General features: G+C 44.9%; 1 protein-coding gene across 5 annotated transcripts in view; it reads left to right on the forward strand.

The window, feature by feature from the left end:
- HM13 (histocompatibility minor 13) overlaps positions 1-1,113 on the forward strand; it is a 45,866-nt gene extending 44,753 nt beyond the window's left edge. For 3 of the 5 annotated variants that reach the window (XM_060771847.2, XM_060771848.2, XM_060771849.2), the window contains exon 13: positions 568-653. Coding sequence is in view for 2 of the 5 variants with exons in the window: in XM_060771850.2 (XP_060627833.2) it covers positions 568-649 (82 nt within the window). In the remaining 3 variants the exon portion in view is untranslated. Of the gene's footprint in view, positions 1-567 lie in introns of all 5 variants that reach the window. The other 2 variants (XM_060771850.2, XM_060771851.2) reach the window with 1 other exon arrangement.
- Positions 1,114-16,594: the final 15,481 nt, after the last annotated feature.

The raw sequence follows: 16,594 nt of genomic DNA on the forward strand, positions 1-16,594 counted from the left end.
TCTTGTAGGTCAGAGCACAGTCCAGAGTGACTCCCAGGTATTTGGGTGGGCTGCAATGCTCCAGTGGGATTCCTTCCCAGGTAATAATCCTCAGAGCTCGGGATGCTTGTCTGTTCTTAAGGTGAAAGGCGCATGTCTGTGTTTTAGATGGATTAGGGATCAGCTGGTTTTCCCTGTAATAGGCAGTTAGAGCACCTAGAGCTTCTGAGAGCTTCAGCATCCCAATGATTCTGGCCATGAAAGCCTTCAACAACTCATAGCCCTGTTAGTGACAGTCTGGCACTGGCTCAATCCACCTGCAATGTGATTTCCCCCCTTTTCCCTTACAGCTTTCCCTTTTCCCCTTGACATTATCATCTTTTGCTGTGATTCTTCTCATCTCATGCTATTTCCCAATTAGAGTGGCCTCCTTTGAATCATTTGGGCTTCTCGTCCAAGCAGGCAGAGATGGAGTAGGTAGACTGATGTGAGGCAACATCGTCCTGCCCCTGAGCCACTTTGAGCTTCTTTGCAGCACTTTGAATGAAGCTTCTTCCCCTCCCGCCCTTCTTTTCTGTCTCCCCGCAGCTACGAGGAGAACGCCACCCCGAAGGAGGCCCCGCCAGAAGCCAAAGAAGGGAAGACGGAGCTGGACAAGAAGGAGAAGTGATGCCGGAGCGCTCAGCCGGGCTGGGCACCGCCTGCCTCCCCCCCTCCCTCCCTCCACCCCTCTCCCATCGCAAGTGATTTTCGTTTTTTAAAAGGCAACTGGATCGTGTTACGGCCATGTGTGTTTTGTTTATGTGCGCGTCTGTCCAAACTGTGGTTGGGGAGGAGGAGGAGGAAAAGGTGGCGTTGACCACAATGACAGCCTTCGCCAGAACCCCCTTCTTTCCTCGCTTTCTTGGGGTGGGGAGCACGGGAGCAAGGCAGTCGCACCCCCTCTTTCTCCCCAAACGCCTTGGTGTCCCCTTCCTCCTCCTTCTCCCCCATTTTTATTCATTGTCTTGGTGGGAATGAAGGAAACCGGGGGGTGGCGGAACCCGGGAGGGTTGCTGGGGGGCTGATTTTTAAATTTTGTATCGTGGATTTGCTTCTTCTCATATTAAATGAAAACTGATTATTGAAAGACCAGCATGACTGGCAGTCTCCTTCATTCACGGGATCAACCAGAGTGCACCCTTTTTTGTGGCGGCAAAAAAAGCCAATGGGATTTTGGCCTGCATCAATAGGAGCATAGTGTCTAGATCTAGGGAAGTCATGCTCCCCATGCTCTATTCTGCTTTGGTTAGACCACACCTGGAATATTGTGTCCAATTCTGGGCACCACAATTCAAGAGAGATACTGACAAGCTGGAATGTGTCCAGAGGAGAGCGACTAAAATGATCAAGGGTCTGGAGAACAAGCCCTATGAGGAGCGGCTTAAGGAGCTGGGCATATTTAGCCTGAAGAAGAGAAGGCTGAGAGGAGATATGATGGCCATGTATAAATATGTGAGAGGAAGCCACAGGGAGGAGGGAGCAAGCTTGTTTTCTGCTTCCCTGGAGACTAGGACGCAGTGGAACAATGGCTTCAAACTACAAGAGAGGAGATTCTATCTGAACATGAGGAAGAACTTCCTGACTGTGAGAGCCGTTCAGCAGTGGAACTCTCTGCCCCAGAGTGTGGTGGAGGCTCCTTCTTTGGAAGCTTTTAAACAGAGGCTGGATGGCCATCTGTCAGGGGTGATTTGAATGCAATGTTCCTGCTTCTTGGCAGAATGGGGTTGGACTGGATGGCCCATGAGGTCTCTTCCAACTCTTTGATTCTATGATTCTATCCTTCTCTTTTACCTGAGAGCAGGTATGGGCAAGCTTGGCCCTTATTTATTTATTTATCCATTCATTCATTTATTTATTTATTTCAGATATTTGTACCCCGCCCTTCTCAACCCCTGGGGGAGGGGGGACTCAGGGCAGCTTCTAGCCGGCAACAATTCAATGCCTCCAATATTTGTATTTATCGTGTCAGGAGCAACCAGACATTTGTATTACATTTTTAACAAAACAAACAAACACAGACAAAACGCAAAGTTTGCAAGCTTGGTAGTTGATTAAATGTCCTTTGACCAGTATCTGGCCACTTGGAGTGCTTCTGGTGTTGCCGCAAGAAGGTCCTCCATTGTGCAATGCTCAGGTTGCATTGCCACAGGTGGTCTGTACTTTGCTCTTCTCCACACACGCATCTCATGGATTCCACTTCGTAGCCCCATTTCTTGAGGTTGGCTCTGCATCTCGTGGTGCCAGAGCGCAGTCCGTTCAGCGCCTTCCAAGTCACCCAGTCTTCTGTGTGCCCAGGAGGGAGTCTCTCATTTGGCATCAGCCATTGATTGAAGTTATGGGTTTGAGCCTGCCACTTTTGGACTCTTGCTTGCTGAGGTGTTCCAGCAAGTGTCTCTGTAGATCTTAGAAAACTATTTCTTGATTTAAGTCGTTGACGTGCTGGCTGATACCCAAACAGGGGATGGGCTGGAGATGTCACTGCCTTGGGCCTTTCACTATTGGCTGCCACTTCCTGGCAGATGTCAGGTGGTGCAATACCGGCTACACGGTGTAGTTTCTCCAGTGGTGTAGGGCGCAGACACCCCATGATAATGGCGGCATGTCTCATTAAGAGCCACATCCACTGTTTTAGTGTGGTGAGATGTGTTCCACTCTGGGCATGTGTACTCTGCAGCAGAGTAGCACAGCGCAAGGGCAGATGTCTTCACTGTGTCTTCACATTAGCTTTGGAACATCTGAAGGAGTTTCTTCTCTGTGCGCGTGGCTCACTTGCTCTTGAGATTTATTCAAAGGAGATGTACTTGTCCTTCCTCTGAGGTTGAGAAAGTGTGACCTGCCCAAAGTCACCCAGTGAATTTCCATGGATTTGGATGATTTGAACCCTGCTCTCCAGATTCACAGGCCAGTGTTCAAACCAGGAGAGCAGAGAGGGGACCAACCTCACAAAAGGCATGTAGGTGAGTCTTGTAACACCAATAGCAGAAGGTGAAGAATAATAATTATTATTATTATTTGAAACATAACAAGATTTTTATTTATCGTGTCAGGGGCAACCAGACAGTTATATTACATTTCTAACAGAACAAAACAAACAGACAAAACACAAAGTTTGCAAGAAAAGAAAAGAAAAACAGATTTTGCAAACTTGGTAGTTGGTTAAATGTCCTTTGACCAGTGGTTGGCCCCTTGGCGTGCCTCTGGTGTTGCCGCAAGAAGGTCCTCCATTGTGCATGTGGCAGGGCTCAGGGTGCATTGCAGCAGGTGGTCAGTGGTTTGCTCTTCTCCGCACTCGCATGTCATGGATTCCACTTTGTAGCCCCATTTCCGAAGGTTGGCTCTGCATCTCGTGGTGCCAGAGCGCAGTCTGTTCAGCGCCTTCCAAGTCACCCAGTCTTCTTTGTGCCCTGGGGAAATCTCTCATTTGGTATCAGCCATGGATTGAGGTGCTGGGTTTGAGCCTGCCACGTTTGGACTCTCACTTGCTGAGGTGTTCCAGTGAGTGTCCTGATAGCAGTTGAGTTTTTCCTGTTTTTCCTCAATGCAACTGTCACCTGGAATGGCGACATCAATAATCCAAACTCTTTTCTTTTCCACAATTGTGATGTCTGGCGTATTGTGTTCCAAAACTTTGTCAGTCTGGATTCGAAAGTCCCACAGTATTTTATGCGTGTTCATTTTCCATGACCTTTGCAGGTTTATGATCCCACCAATTCTTTACTATTGGCAGGTGGTACTTGTGACATAAGTTCCAATGAATCATCTGGGCCACAGAGTTGTGCCTTTGTTTGTAGTCCATCTGTGCGATTTTCTTGCAACAGCTGAGGAGATGATCCATGGTTTATCCGCTACCTTGCACAGTCTGCATTTGGGGTCATCGGCTGATTTTTCAATCCTGTCCTTAATTGCATTGGTTCTGATGGCTTGCTCCTGGGCTGCAAGAATCAGGTCTTCTTCTCCTTCTTCAGGGTTCCATTCATGAGCCATCACCAGGTCTTCTCCTTATCATAGAATCAAAGAGTTGGAAGAGACCTCCTGGGCCATCCAGTCCAACCCCATTCTGCCAAGAAGCAGGAATATTGCATTCAAATGACCCCTTACAGATGGCCATCCAGCCTCTGTTTAAAAGCTTCCAAAGAAGGAGCCTCCACCACGTTCCGGTGCAGAGAGTTCCACCGCTGAACGGCTCTCACAGTCAGGAAGTTCTTCCTCAACTTTTCCTTCAATTTTGTCAAGGAACTGCCCATGCAATGCTGCTTATTATTATTATTATTATTATTATTATTATTATTTGCAATGACTATCACGTGTCAACGTCAACTTGATGGTAAATAACACAACTTCGCCTTTCTCTCTCCTTACCCTTTGGGCACATGGCTGCTATTCTTACTGTCACCTGCAGGGAGCATTGTTTAGCCTTATATTGACCAGAGAACGATATCCGGAGGTATTTGCTAAAAGATGCAGGACACTATTCTTCCTTGCTATAAGTTCATTTATATAATGTACAGTATCATAAAGGACTGCCACCTCACCCACCTCATAGGAAACCTGCTACAAAACAGGAGCTTTTTTGTTAAGTACCAGGGCCAGAGAAGCAGATGGCGGAAACAGAAGAACAGCCTGCCTCAGGGAAGCGTGTTTGCTCCATCCATGTTCAACATTTACACAAATGACCAGTCACTGCCAGAAGGGACAGAGAGTTTCATCTATGCTGATGATCGTGCCATTACTGCTCAAGCAGGGAGCTTGAAGATGGTTGAACAGAAGCTTCCCAAAGCTCTAGGTGCCCTTACTGCCTATTACAGGGAAAACCAGCTGATCCCTAATCCATCTAAAACACAGACATGTGCCTTTCACCTTAAGAACAGACAAGCATCCCGAGCTCTGAGAATTACCTGGGAAGGAATCCCACTGGAGCATTGCAGTACACTCAAATACCTGGGAGTTACTCTGGACCGTGCCCTGAATATAAAGCAAAAGTGGGCACTAGAAACAATATCATTCGAGAGCTGACTGGCACAACCTGGGGATCACAACCAGACACAGTGAAGACATCTGCCCTTGCGTTATGCTACTCTGCTGCTGAGTACGCATGCCCAGTGTGGAACACATCTCACCATACTAAAACAGTGGATGTGGCTCTTAATGAGACATGCCGCATTATCACGGGGTGTCTGCGCCTTCCACCACTGGAGAAATTACACTGTGTAGCCGGTATTGCACCGCCTGACATCTGCCGGGAAGTAGCAACCAACAGTGAAAGGACCAAGGCAGTGACATTTCCAGCTCATCCCCTGTTTGGGTATCAGCCAGCACGTCAATGACTTAAATCAAGAAATAGTTTTCTAACACCTCAGCAAGCGAGAGTCCAAAAGTGGCAGGCTCAAACCCAGAACCTCAATCAACGGCTGATACCAAATGAGAGACTCCCACCTGGACACACAGAAAACTGGGCGACTTGGAAGGCGCTGAACAGTATGCTCTCTGGCACCACGGGATGCAGAGCCAATCTTAAGAAATGGGGCCACAAAGACGAATCCACAACATGCGAGTGTGGAGAGGAGGAAACCACTGACCACCTGCTGCAATGCAACCTGAGCCCTGCCACATGCAAAATGGAGGACCTTCTTGAGGCAACACCAGAGGCACTCAGATGGCTACGACTTGTGTTTCTTCTGCCTTTGTGTGGTCAGGTGGAGATCCTCTCCTTCCTTTATTGTTGTGGTTCTTAAAAGCAGGTTAACCGTGTGCTTTCCCTCCTGAGATGTTGACAGAAAAGGGAGCAAGGCTGGCAGCGCTTTCCAGAGCAAACAGTGGCAAACGGCAAAGCAAAACATGTTAAATGCCCCCTACAGTCAGAAAAAATAAACTTTATTTAAAATGTTGTTGTTCATTCGTTCAGTCGTCTCCGACTCTTCGTGACCTCATGGACCAGCCTACGCCAGAGCTCCCTGTCGGCCGTCACCACCCCCAGCTTCCTCAAGGTCAGTCCAGTCACTTCAAGGATGCCATCCATCCATCTTGCCCTTGGTCGGCCCCTCTTCCTTTTGCCTTCCACTTTCCCCAGCATAATTGTCTTCTCTAGGCTTTCCTGTCTCCTCATGATGTGGCCAAAGTACTTCAACTTTGTCTCTAATCTCCTTCCCTCCAGTGAGCAGTCGGGCTTTATTTCCTGGAGGATGGACTGGTTGGATCTTCTCGCAGTCCAAGGCACTCTCAGCACTTTTCTCCAGCACCACAGCTCAAAAGCATCGATCTTCCTTCGCTCAGCCTTCCCTAAGGTCCAGCTCTCACATCCGTAGGTTACTACAGGGAAATCCATGGCTTTGACTAGGTGGATCTTTGTTGCCAGTCTGATGTCTCCACTCTTTACTATTTTATCGAGACTGGACATTGCTCTCCTCCCAAGAAGGAAGCGTCTTCTGATTTCCTGGCCACAGTCTGCATCTGCAGTAATCTTTGCGCCTAGAAATACAAAGTCTGTCACGGCCTCCACGGTTTCTCCCTCTATTTTCCAGTTGTCAATCATTCTTGTTGCCATAATCCTGGTTTTTTTGACGTTTAGCTGCAACCCGGCTTTTGCGCTTTCTTCTTCCACCTTGATTAGAAGGCTCCTCAGCTCCTCCTCGCTTTCGGCCATCAGAGTGGTGTCATCTGCATATCTGAGGTTGTTAATGTTTCTTCCAGCAATTTTCACCCCAGCTTTGCATTCATCCAGCCCCGCACATCGCATGATGTGTTCTGCATACAAGTTAAAAAGGTTGGGTGAGAGGATGCAGCCTTGCCGTACGCCTTTCCCAACCTTGAACCAGTCTGTTGTTCCGTGGTCAGTTCTGACTGTTGCTACTTGGTCCTTGTACAGATTCCTCAGGAGAGAGGGAAGGGGGCTCTAAATCTTGAGGAAAGAACAGAGTTTAAAATGTCTGGCCCAAGAATACAGAAATTCATTTGTAATAAATGAGTACAGCTGAAGGAAGAACTTGGAAAAGTTTCTATTAGGGACTCCAACTCCCAACAGGAACAAATGGCGGAGGAGGAAAAAAAACAGGAAAGAAGAGTGGGATGGAAAGGGAAGAAGAAAAAGAGGAAGAGAAGATGGAGGATGTGAGGAATGAGGAGAAAGAGGAAGAAGAGAAAGGAGAGATGGAGGAGAGGAGGAAGAGGAAAAGGAGGAAGAGAGGAATAAGGAAGAGGTGAGGAAGAAGGAAGAAGAAAAAGGTGAAAAAGAAGAGTGGGATGGGAAAGGAAGAAGAAAAAGAGAAAGAGGAGATGGAGGATGTGAGGAATAAGTAGGAAGAGGAAGGGGAGAGGAAGAAGAGAAAGGAAAGATGGAGGAGAGGAGGAAGAGGAAAAGGCGTAAGAGAGGAATAAGGAAGAGGTGAGGAAGAAGAGAAGGAGCAGGAAGAAAAAGGTAGAGAAGAAGAGTGGGATGGGAAAGGAAGAAGAAAAAGAGGAAGAGGATATGGAGGATGTGAGGAATGAGGAGGAAGAGGAAGAAGAGAAAGGAGAGATGGAGGAGAGGAGGAAGAGGAAAAGGAGTAAGAGAGGAATAAGGAAGGGGTGAGGAAGAAGAGAAGAAGAAGGAAGAAAAAAGTGAAGAAGAGTGGGATGGGAAAGGAAGAAGAAAAAGAGAAAGATGGAGGAGAGGAGGAAGAGAGGAGTAAGAGGAAGGGGTGAGGAAGAAGAGAAGGAGGAAGAAAAGACAGGGAAGAAGAGAAGAAAATGAGAGTGGGATGAGAAGGGAAAAAGAAAAAGGAAGAAGAAATGGAGAATGTGAGGAATAAGGAGGAAGAAGAGAAAGGAGAGATGGAGGAGAGGAAGAGAGGAATAAGAGCAAAGATGGAGGAGGAAAAAGACAGGAAAGAAGAGAAGGTAGAAAAGTGGGATGGAAAGGGAAGAAGAAAAAGAGGAAGAGGAGATGGAGGAATGAGGAGGAAGCGGGAGAAGAGAAAGGAGAGATGGAGGAGGAGAAAGAGGAAAGGAGGAAGAATGAGAAAGAAGAGAAGGAGGAGGAAGAAAAGGGTAGAGAAGAATGGGATGGGAAAGGAGGAAGCAAAAGAGAAAGAGGAGATGGAGGATGTGAGGAGCAAGAAGGGGAGAAGAAGAAGAGAAAGGGAGGAGAGGAGGAAGAAGAAGAGGGGAAGAGAAAAAGGAGAGGAATAAGATTAAGGGAGAGGGAGGAGAGTAGGAAAGGAAGGAAAGAAGAATAGGAGAGGAAGAAGGAAAAGGGTTAAGAATAGGAAGAAGAGAGGAGGAGGAGGAGGACCAAAAGGAGGAAAGCAGCAGCTCCCCTCAAGTCAATCTGGATGCAAGACAAGAGAGTGGGGAGCTCTGCAGCTGGTGAGAGGAGGAGCCGGGGCATCCAGAGCCCAAACATCTGCAGCCGGGGAAGCCCTCCTCCCTCCGGGCATTGTGACCCAGCAGGATTCCTGGGGCTCTTCCTCCCGCTCCCTCCATCCCTTTGCATCCTCTGTGGGCCACCCTTTTCACACTGGCCCTTCTGTTCCTCCCCTTGCAGGTGGGTCCCTTGCTTCTGGCCCTCTCTCTATTCAAGCGCCCAGCCCTCCGGACAGACAAGGCATGGCCTCCTGTTGCTGGGCTGTTACCAAGTGACCATTGAAGCTGGTGTGTGTTTGTGTGTGTGTGTTGTCCTTTGAGGCTGTGATCTCTTGACAGCCTCAGCTGTGCTGAGGATGGGGACTGAATGGGTCACCCTTCCTGACCCTGGTTGTGCCCTGTGGCCAAGAGGATGCACCCCAGGCCACCAAACCGGTCATCGGATGACCTCTCCAAACAAAATGGGGAAAACATAAGGAGTAAAACCCTAGCGTCACTATTATTATTATTATTATTATTATTATTATTATTATTATTATGGATGGCATCCTTGATGGCATCCTTGAAGTGACTGGACTGACCTTGAAGGAGCTGGGGGTGGTGACGGCCGACAGGGAGCTCTGGCATGGGCTGGTCCATGAGGTCACGAAGAGTCGGAGACGACTGAACGAATGAACAACATTATTATTTTGAAACACGAGATGAGTCCACAGCAGAATTATTATTATTATTATTATTATTATTATTATTATTATTATTATTATTTTGAAACAACAAGATGAGTCCCCAGCAGAATTATTATTATTATTATTATTATTATTATTATTATTTTGAAACACAAGATAAGTCCACAGCAGAATTATTATTATTATTATTATTATTATTTTCAAACAACAAGATGAGTCCCCAGCAGAATTATTATTATTATTATTATTATTATTATTATTATTATTATTATTATTTTGAAACACAAGATAAGTCCACAGCAGAATTATTATTATTATTATTATTATTATTATTATTTTGAAACACAACAAGATGAGTCCACAGCAGAATTATTATTATTATTATGAAACACAAAAAGATGAATCCACAGCAGAATTATTATTATTATTATTATTATTATTATTATTATTATTTTGAAACACAACAAGGTGAGTCCACAGCAGAATTATTATTATTATTATTATTATTATTATTATGAAACACAACAATATAAGTCCACAGCAGAATTATTATTATTATTATTATTATTATTATTATTATTATTATTTTTTGAAACACAACAAGGTGAGTCCACAGCAGAATTATTATTATTATTATTATTATTATGAAACACAACAATATAAGTCCACAGCAGAATTATTATTATTATTATTATTATTATTATTATTATTATTATTTTGAAACACAACAAGGTGAGTCCACAGCAGAATTATTATTATTATTATTATTATTATTTTGAAACACAAGATAAGTCCACAGCAGAATTATTATTATTATTATTATTATTATTATTATTATTTTGAAACACAAGATAAGTCCACAGCAGAATTATTATTATTATTATTATTATTATTATTATTATTTTGAAACACAAGATAAGTCCACAGCAGAATTATTATTATTATTATTATTATTATTTTCAAACAACAAGATGAGTCCCCAGCAGAATTATTATTATTATTATTATTATTATTATTATTATTATTATTATTATTTTGAAACACAAGATAAGTCCACAGCAGAATTATTATTATTATTATTATTATTATTATTATTTTGAAACACAACAAGATGAGTCCACAGCAGAATTATTATTATTATTATGAAACACAAAAAGATGAATCCACAGCAGAATTATTATTATTATTATTATTATTATTATTATTATTTTGAAACACAACAAGGTGAGTCCACAGCAGAATTATTATTATTATTATTATTATTATTATGAAACACAACAATATAAGTCCACAGCAGAATTATTATTATTATTATTATTATTATTATTATTATTATTTTTTTTTTTTTTTTTTTGAAACACAACAAGGTGAGTCCACAGCAGAATTATTATTATTATTATTATTATTATGAAACACAACAATATAAGTCCACAGCAGAATTATTATTATTATTATTATTATTATTATTATTATTATTATTATTTTGAAACACAACAAGGTGAGTCCACAGCAGAATTATTATTATTATTATTATTATTATTTTGAAACACAAGATAAGTCCACAGCAGAATTATTATTATTATTATTATTATTATTATTATTATTATTTTGAAACGCAACAAGATGAATCCACAGCAGAATTATTATTATTATTATTATTATTATTATTATTATTTATATGCCTTTTCTCTCCTAAAGAAGCAAAGCAGGCAACAGCATTCCTTCCTCCTTAATTCCAAGCATCAATTATTTGAACTTTACCCTCTTATCTCCAATCACACTCCAAGAGAAGGAAAACGATGCTCAAAGCGTAGAGGCTCATTAACCTCGAAACAGGAGATACCTTCAAACGGAGGGCTGTGTTCTCTGTAGAGCAGATCACATAACTCTGTAAACCATAGCTCAGTGCTGTGCAGGATATTTGAAAGGCACTATTACACACTTTCTTATCTCCAATCACGATCCAAGATGGCATAAAAATGCTGTTCACAAGCTGGAGGATGTTTTCAAAAGGAGAAAGGGGTCACCTAAAGCTATAAGCCTCAGCGTAAGGTATTGAAATACCTTGGCACACCCTCTTGTCTCCAATCGTGATTTGAGATAAGAGCAAAACTAACCATATGACAAGCTGGAAACTCACTGAAACAGAAGATGTCTTCCCGTAGAGCTGTGGTTCCCAATCTTTTTTTGACCAATCTGACTAGGAATGACTTGGACCAGGGACCCCGCTCCAACATGAGTACCAAAAGGGTTAGGAATCAGGTTTTGGTCAACTTTAGATTTGGTTAGTTTATTTGGGATGCTGATTCAGAAAATTACATTGGAAGAGACCACATCAGCTCTCGTTTCTGACACAGAACATATGCCATCCAGTAGTCACCATCTGCTCGCCCACAGAAAACCATATTTAATAATTAGAGCTGATGTAGTAGTGATAATCTTTCGTGGGTGGTCAACCCCTTCCCTCCCTACATCCTCATTGCCTCAGCACTGTAAGAGGGTTTGCAAGACTAGTTGATCTCGGTGCTGTGTGGTTTTGAGGCAATAGTATAGTAATGGTGAGGGCGCAGACCATATTTTCATTGGGTTGTTATAGATTTTTTGGGGCTGTATGGCCATTCTCTAGAGGCATTTCTCCTGACGTTTCGCCTGCATCTATGGCAAGCATCCTCACAGGTAGTGAGGTAGTGAGGTCCCCTTTTTCCTATTTCCAACAGTTACTAATGGTTCCCAAACTTTTTTGACCAGTGACCACTTGAACAGGGACTACTTTGACTGAGGAACAAGGGTTACGAATCAGTTTTGGTCAACTTTAGATTCGGTTTGGTTATTTGGGTTGTTGATTCAGAAAATTGCATTGGAGAGACCACATCAGTTCCAGTTTCTGATACAGAACATATGTCACCCAGTAGTCGCCATCTGCTCACCCACAAAAAAAACATATTTAATAATCTAAAACTGATGTGGTAGTACTAATCTTTTGTGGGTTGTCAGCCTCTTCTGACATTCCCATTGACTCGGCACTATAAGAGAGTTTAGCAAGACCAGTCGCTCTCATTGCTATGTGGTTTTGAGGCAATGGTGTAGTAATGGTGAGGCTATGGACCATATTTTCGCTCTTGCAGACCACTGGTAGTCCACGGACCATAGGTTGGGAATCATTGCTCTATACAGAAGAAAACCTAAAAGATTGGTGGATGTAGCTCAGTTTGATGAGGTTCAAATGCTGGACTTGTCGATCTAATAGCTCCACTTTACCCTTGTTTTGGAAATGAAGTCCAGCTCAACAGCAGAGCTTTCAGAATTGGGTTAAAATTCATGGGATCTCTTAAGTTAACAAGCAACTTGAAGGCACACAGAAGACAAGACAAGACAAGAGAAGAGAAGAGAAGAAAAGAGAAGAGAAGAGAAGAGAAGAGAAGAGAAGAGAAGAGAAGAGGGGAAAAGTCAGAGAGGAGACATGACAACCATGTTTAAATATTTAAAAGGAGATCACATTGAAAAGGGTATGGAGACCAGGAAATGGAGCAATGGATTCAAGTTGCAGGAAAATAAATGCCACCTAAACATTGGGAGTAGTCCCCAGTGGTTCAGCGGGTTCAACTGATGTTCCAGCAGACCTCACCTCTGAGGATGCTTGCCATAGATGCAGGCGAAACGTCAGGAGAAATGCCTCTAGAACATGGCCATATAGCCTGAAAAAACCCACAAGAACCAAAAGATCAGTGTTTCGAATTTGGGGAGCAGAGTAAGCTCCCACTGTTAGCCCCAGCTTCTGCCAACCTAACAATTCAAAAACATGCAAAAGTGAGTAAATTAATAAGTACCGCTCTAGTGGGAAAGTAACGACGCTCCATGCAGTCATGCCGGCCACATGAACTTGGAGGGGTCTATGGACAACGGCAACTCTTTGGCTTAGAAATGGAGATGAGCACCAGAGTCCCAGAGTCAGGCACAACTAGACTTAAGGTCAGCGGAAACCTGCAGTCATGCCGGCCACATGACCTTGAAGGTGTCTACGGACAACACCGGCTCTTCAGCTTAGAAATGGAGATGAGCACCAACGCCCAGAGTCAGACGCAACTAGACTTAAGGTCAGCGGCAACCTGCAGTCATGCCGGCCATATGACCTTGGAGGTGTCTACAGACATTGCCAACTCTTCGGCTTAGAAATGGAGATGAGCACCAACGCCCAGAGTCAGACGCAACTAGACTTAAGGTCAGCGGAAACCTGCAGTCATGCCGGCCATATGACCTTGGAAGTGTCTACAGACATTGCCAACTCTTCGGCTTAGAAATGGAGATGAGCACCAACGCCCAGAGTCAGACGCAACTAGACTTAAGGTCAGCGGAAACCTGCAGTCATGCTGGCCACATGACCTTGGAGGTGTCTACAGACATTGCCAACTCTTCGGCTTAGAAATGGAGATGAGCACCACCTCTCAGAGTCAGACGCAACTAGACTTAAGGTCAGCGGAAACCTGCAGTCATGCTGGCCACATGACCTTGGAGGTGTCTACAGACATTGCCAACTCTTCGGCTTAGAAATGGAGATGAGCACCACCTCTCAGAGTCAGACGCAACTAGACTTAAGGTCAGCGGAAACCTGCAGTCATGCTGGCCACATGACCTTGGAGGTGTCTACATACATTGCCAACTCTTCGGCTTAGAAATGAGATGAGCACCAGAGTCCCAGAGTCAGACGCAACTAGACTTAAGGTCAGCAGAAATCTGCAGTCATGCAGGCCATATGACCTTGAAGGTGTCTACAGACAACGTCGGCTCTTCGGCTTAGAAATGGAGATAAGCACCACCCCTCAGAGTCAGATGCAACTAGACTTAAGGTCAGCGGAAACCTGCAGTCATGCTGGCCACATGACCTTGGAGGTGTCTACGGACAACGCTGGCTCTTTGGCTTAGAAATGGAGATGAGCACCAACCCCTAGAGTCGGACACGACTGGACTTAATGTGAAGGGGAAACCTTGACTTTACTTAAACATTGAGAAAGTCTTCCCTACAGTTAGAGCAGTTTGGCCATGGCATTTATTGCAGCCTTGTATTGTCGAAGGCTTTCATGGCTGGAATCACTAGGTTCTTGTGTGTTTTTTCGGGCTATAGAGCCATGTTCTAGAGGCATTTCTCCTGACGTTTCACCTGCATCTATGGCAAGCATCCTCAGAGGTTGTGAGGTATTGCAGCCTTATTTGTTTATTTATTTACCTTACTTATATACTGCTGTTCTCAGCCCGAAGGTGACTCACAGCGGTTCACAACAAATACGAACAGCAAAAATTCAGTGCTACAGTATGGAAACAGTTAACAACCTAACACATTACACAATTAATAAACAGTTACTACAATACCCATTCACTGTCGTCATCAAAAGCATGTTCCAGATTCGTCATCCATTGTTCCATTCCAGTGTTCATTAACCAATCATTGCACTAATTATTGGAACGCCTGCTCAAACAGCCAGGTCTTCACCTTTTTGCGGAATACCATTAGAGATGGTGCTAGTCTAATGTCCGTAGGAAGGGCGTTCCACAGCCGAGGAGCCACCACCGAGAAGGCCCTATCTCTCGTCCCCGCCAGCCGAGCTTGAGAAGCAGGTGGGATCGAGAGCTGGGCCTCCCCGGAAGATCTCAAATCCCTGGTGGGTTCATAGGCAGAGATGCGGTCGGATAGGTAGCTTGGGCCGGAACCATTTAGGGCTTTAAAGGCCAACGGCAGCACTTTGAATTCAGCCCGGTAGCAGATCGGCAGCCAGTGGAGTTGGCGCAACAGGGGGGTTGTATGCTCCCTGCGCTCCGCTCCTGTTAAAATCATGGCTGCCGAGCGTTGGACTAGTTGGAGCTTCCGAGCTGTCTTCAAAGGCAACCCCACGTAGAGAGCGTTGCAGTAGTCTAAACGGGATGTAACCAGAGCGTGGACTACCAATGGATTCTCTTGCTCTGGAGGTTTTTAAGCTGTGGCTGAATGGCCATCTGTCGGGAGGGCTTGGATTGTGCCTTTTTGCCTGGCAGAATGTTGGTCTGGATGACCTTTGGGGGATTCCTCCAACTTTATGATTCTGATTCTGCAATCATTTTTTGGAAAAGAGATGTGGGGATGTCAGGGAGACCTCCCTGCTTTCCTCCCTTTGGACCCTCCACTTTTTGGGGGGATTGGGCCGGTGAGACCCCTCCATCCGTATCCTTTTGTGGCACAGCTTCATCTCCGATGCCAGAATCAACAGTCCCTGTTTGCTGGCCCACAAAAGCCGCATTGAAGCCTCCTTCCCCGCAGTCGGTGGAGAGCACTAAAACTGGCGCCGTGAGCCCTGCCATCTAATGACCCCTTCGCCCGTCTCCTGCAAATGTTTTCGATGACTTGCAGCTCCTTTTTCTTTTCTTTCCTTTCTTTCTCTTTCTTTTTCCAAGCGGGGCCTCCTCTGCCTCCTCCTCCTCCTTCTCCTCCTCCGTCCGCACGCAAAAAAACACAAGAAGGCCACTTTAATTCCAATTAAATGCCTCCAGCTAAGCAAACAGAGTGCAGCGGGGAACGGGCACCGCCAAGCCGGCAAGGCCAGCCCACCGAGCCACCGAGTCTAGACTCCAGATGTGCAGAAAGGACACTGACTTTCGAAAGGGAGGAAGAAGAGGAAGAAGAAGAAGGGGAAAGGGAAGGGCTGCAATGCCCATGGTGCTGGGTGGCAGGCTGGCATTGCACCACTCAGTGTGGGGTGCATATCGATGCCCCCCACTACTCATTTCCCTGCTTATTAGGTCTACCTTTTAGATCTTTCAGTCCTAAAAGAAGGGAGGAAAGATCTGGGGATCATGGGACTTGCACTCCAATATATGCTGCAAGTTGCTTTTGGAGTGAGAGAATCAACTGTCTATAAAGACGTTGCCCAGGGGATACCCAGATGTGTTGTAATCCTGCGGGGAGGCTTATCTCATGTCCCCCTGATTGCCAAGCAAAAAGTGGGCACTAGAAACAATATTATACGAAAGCTGAGTGGCACAACCTGGGGATCACAACCAGACACAGTGAAGGCATCCGACCTTGTGCTGTGCTACTCTGCTGCTGAGTATGCATGCCCAGTGTGGAACACATCTCAAAACGCTAAAACAGTGGAGGTGGCTCTTAATAAGACATGCCGCATTATCACAGGATGTCTATACTGTATACCACTGGAGAAATTGTGGAGCCCCCAGTGGCACAGTGGCACCACGCTGGCATCGACCCACTCAGTGTGGGATGCATATCGATGCCCCCCACTACTAATTTCCCTACTTATTGGGTGTTCCTCAGTTGTCTACCTTTTAGATCTTTCAGTCCTAAAAGAAGGGAGGAAAGATCTGGGGATCATGGGACTTGCACTCCAATATATACTGCAAGTCGCTTCTGGAGTGAGAGAATCAGCTGTCTACAAAGACGTTGCCCAGGGGACGCCCGGATGTGTTGTAATCCTGCAGGGAGGCTTATCTCATGTCCCCCTGATTGCCAAGCAAAAAGTGGGCACTAGAAACAATATTATACAAAAGCTGACTGGCACAACCTGGGG

Source organism: Anolis sagrei, chromosome 4 (assembly GCF_037176765.1).
Source record: "Anolis sagrei isolate rAnoSag1 chromosome 4, rAnoSag1.mat, whole genome shotgun sequence".
NCBI classification, from domain to species: domain Eukaryota; kingdom Metazoa; phylum Chordata; class Lepidosauria; order Squamata; family Dactyloidae; genus Anolis; species Anolis sagrei.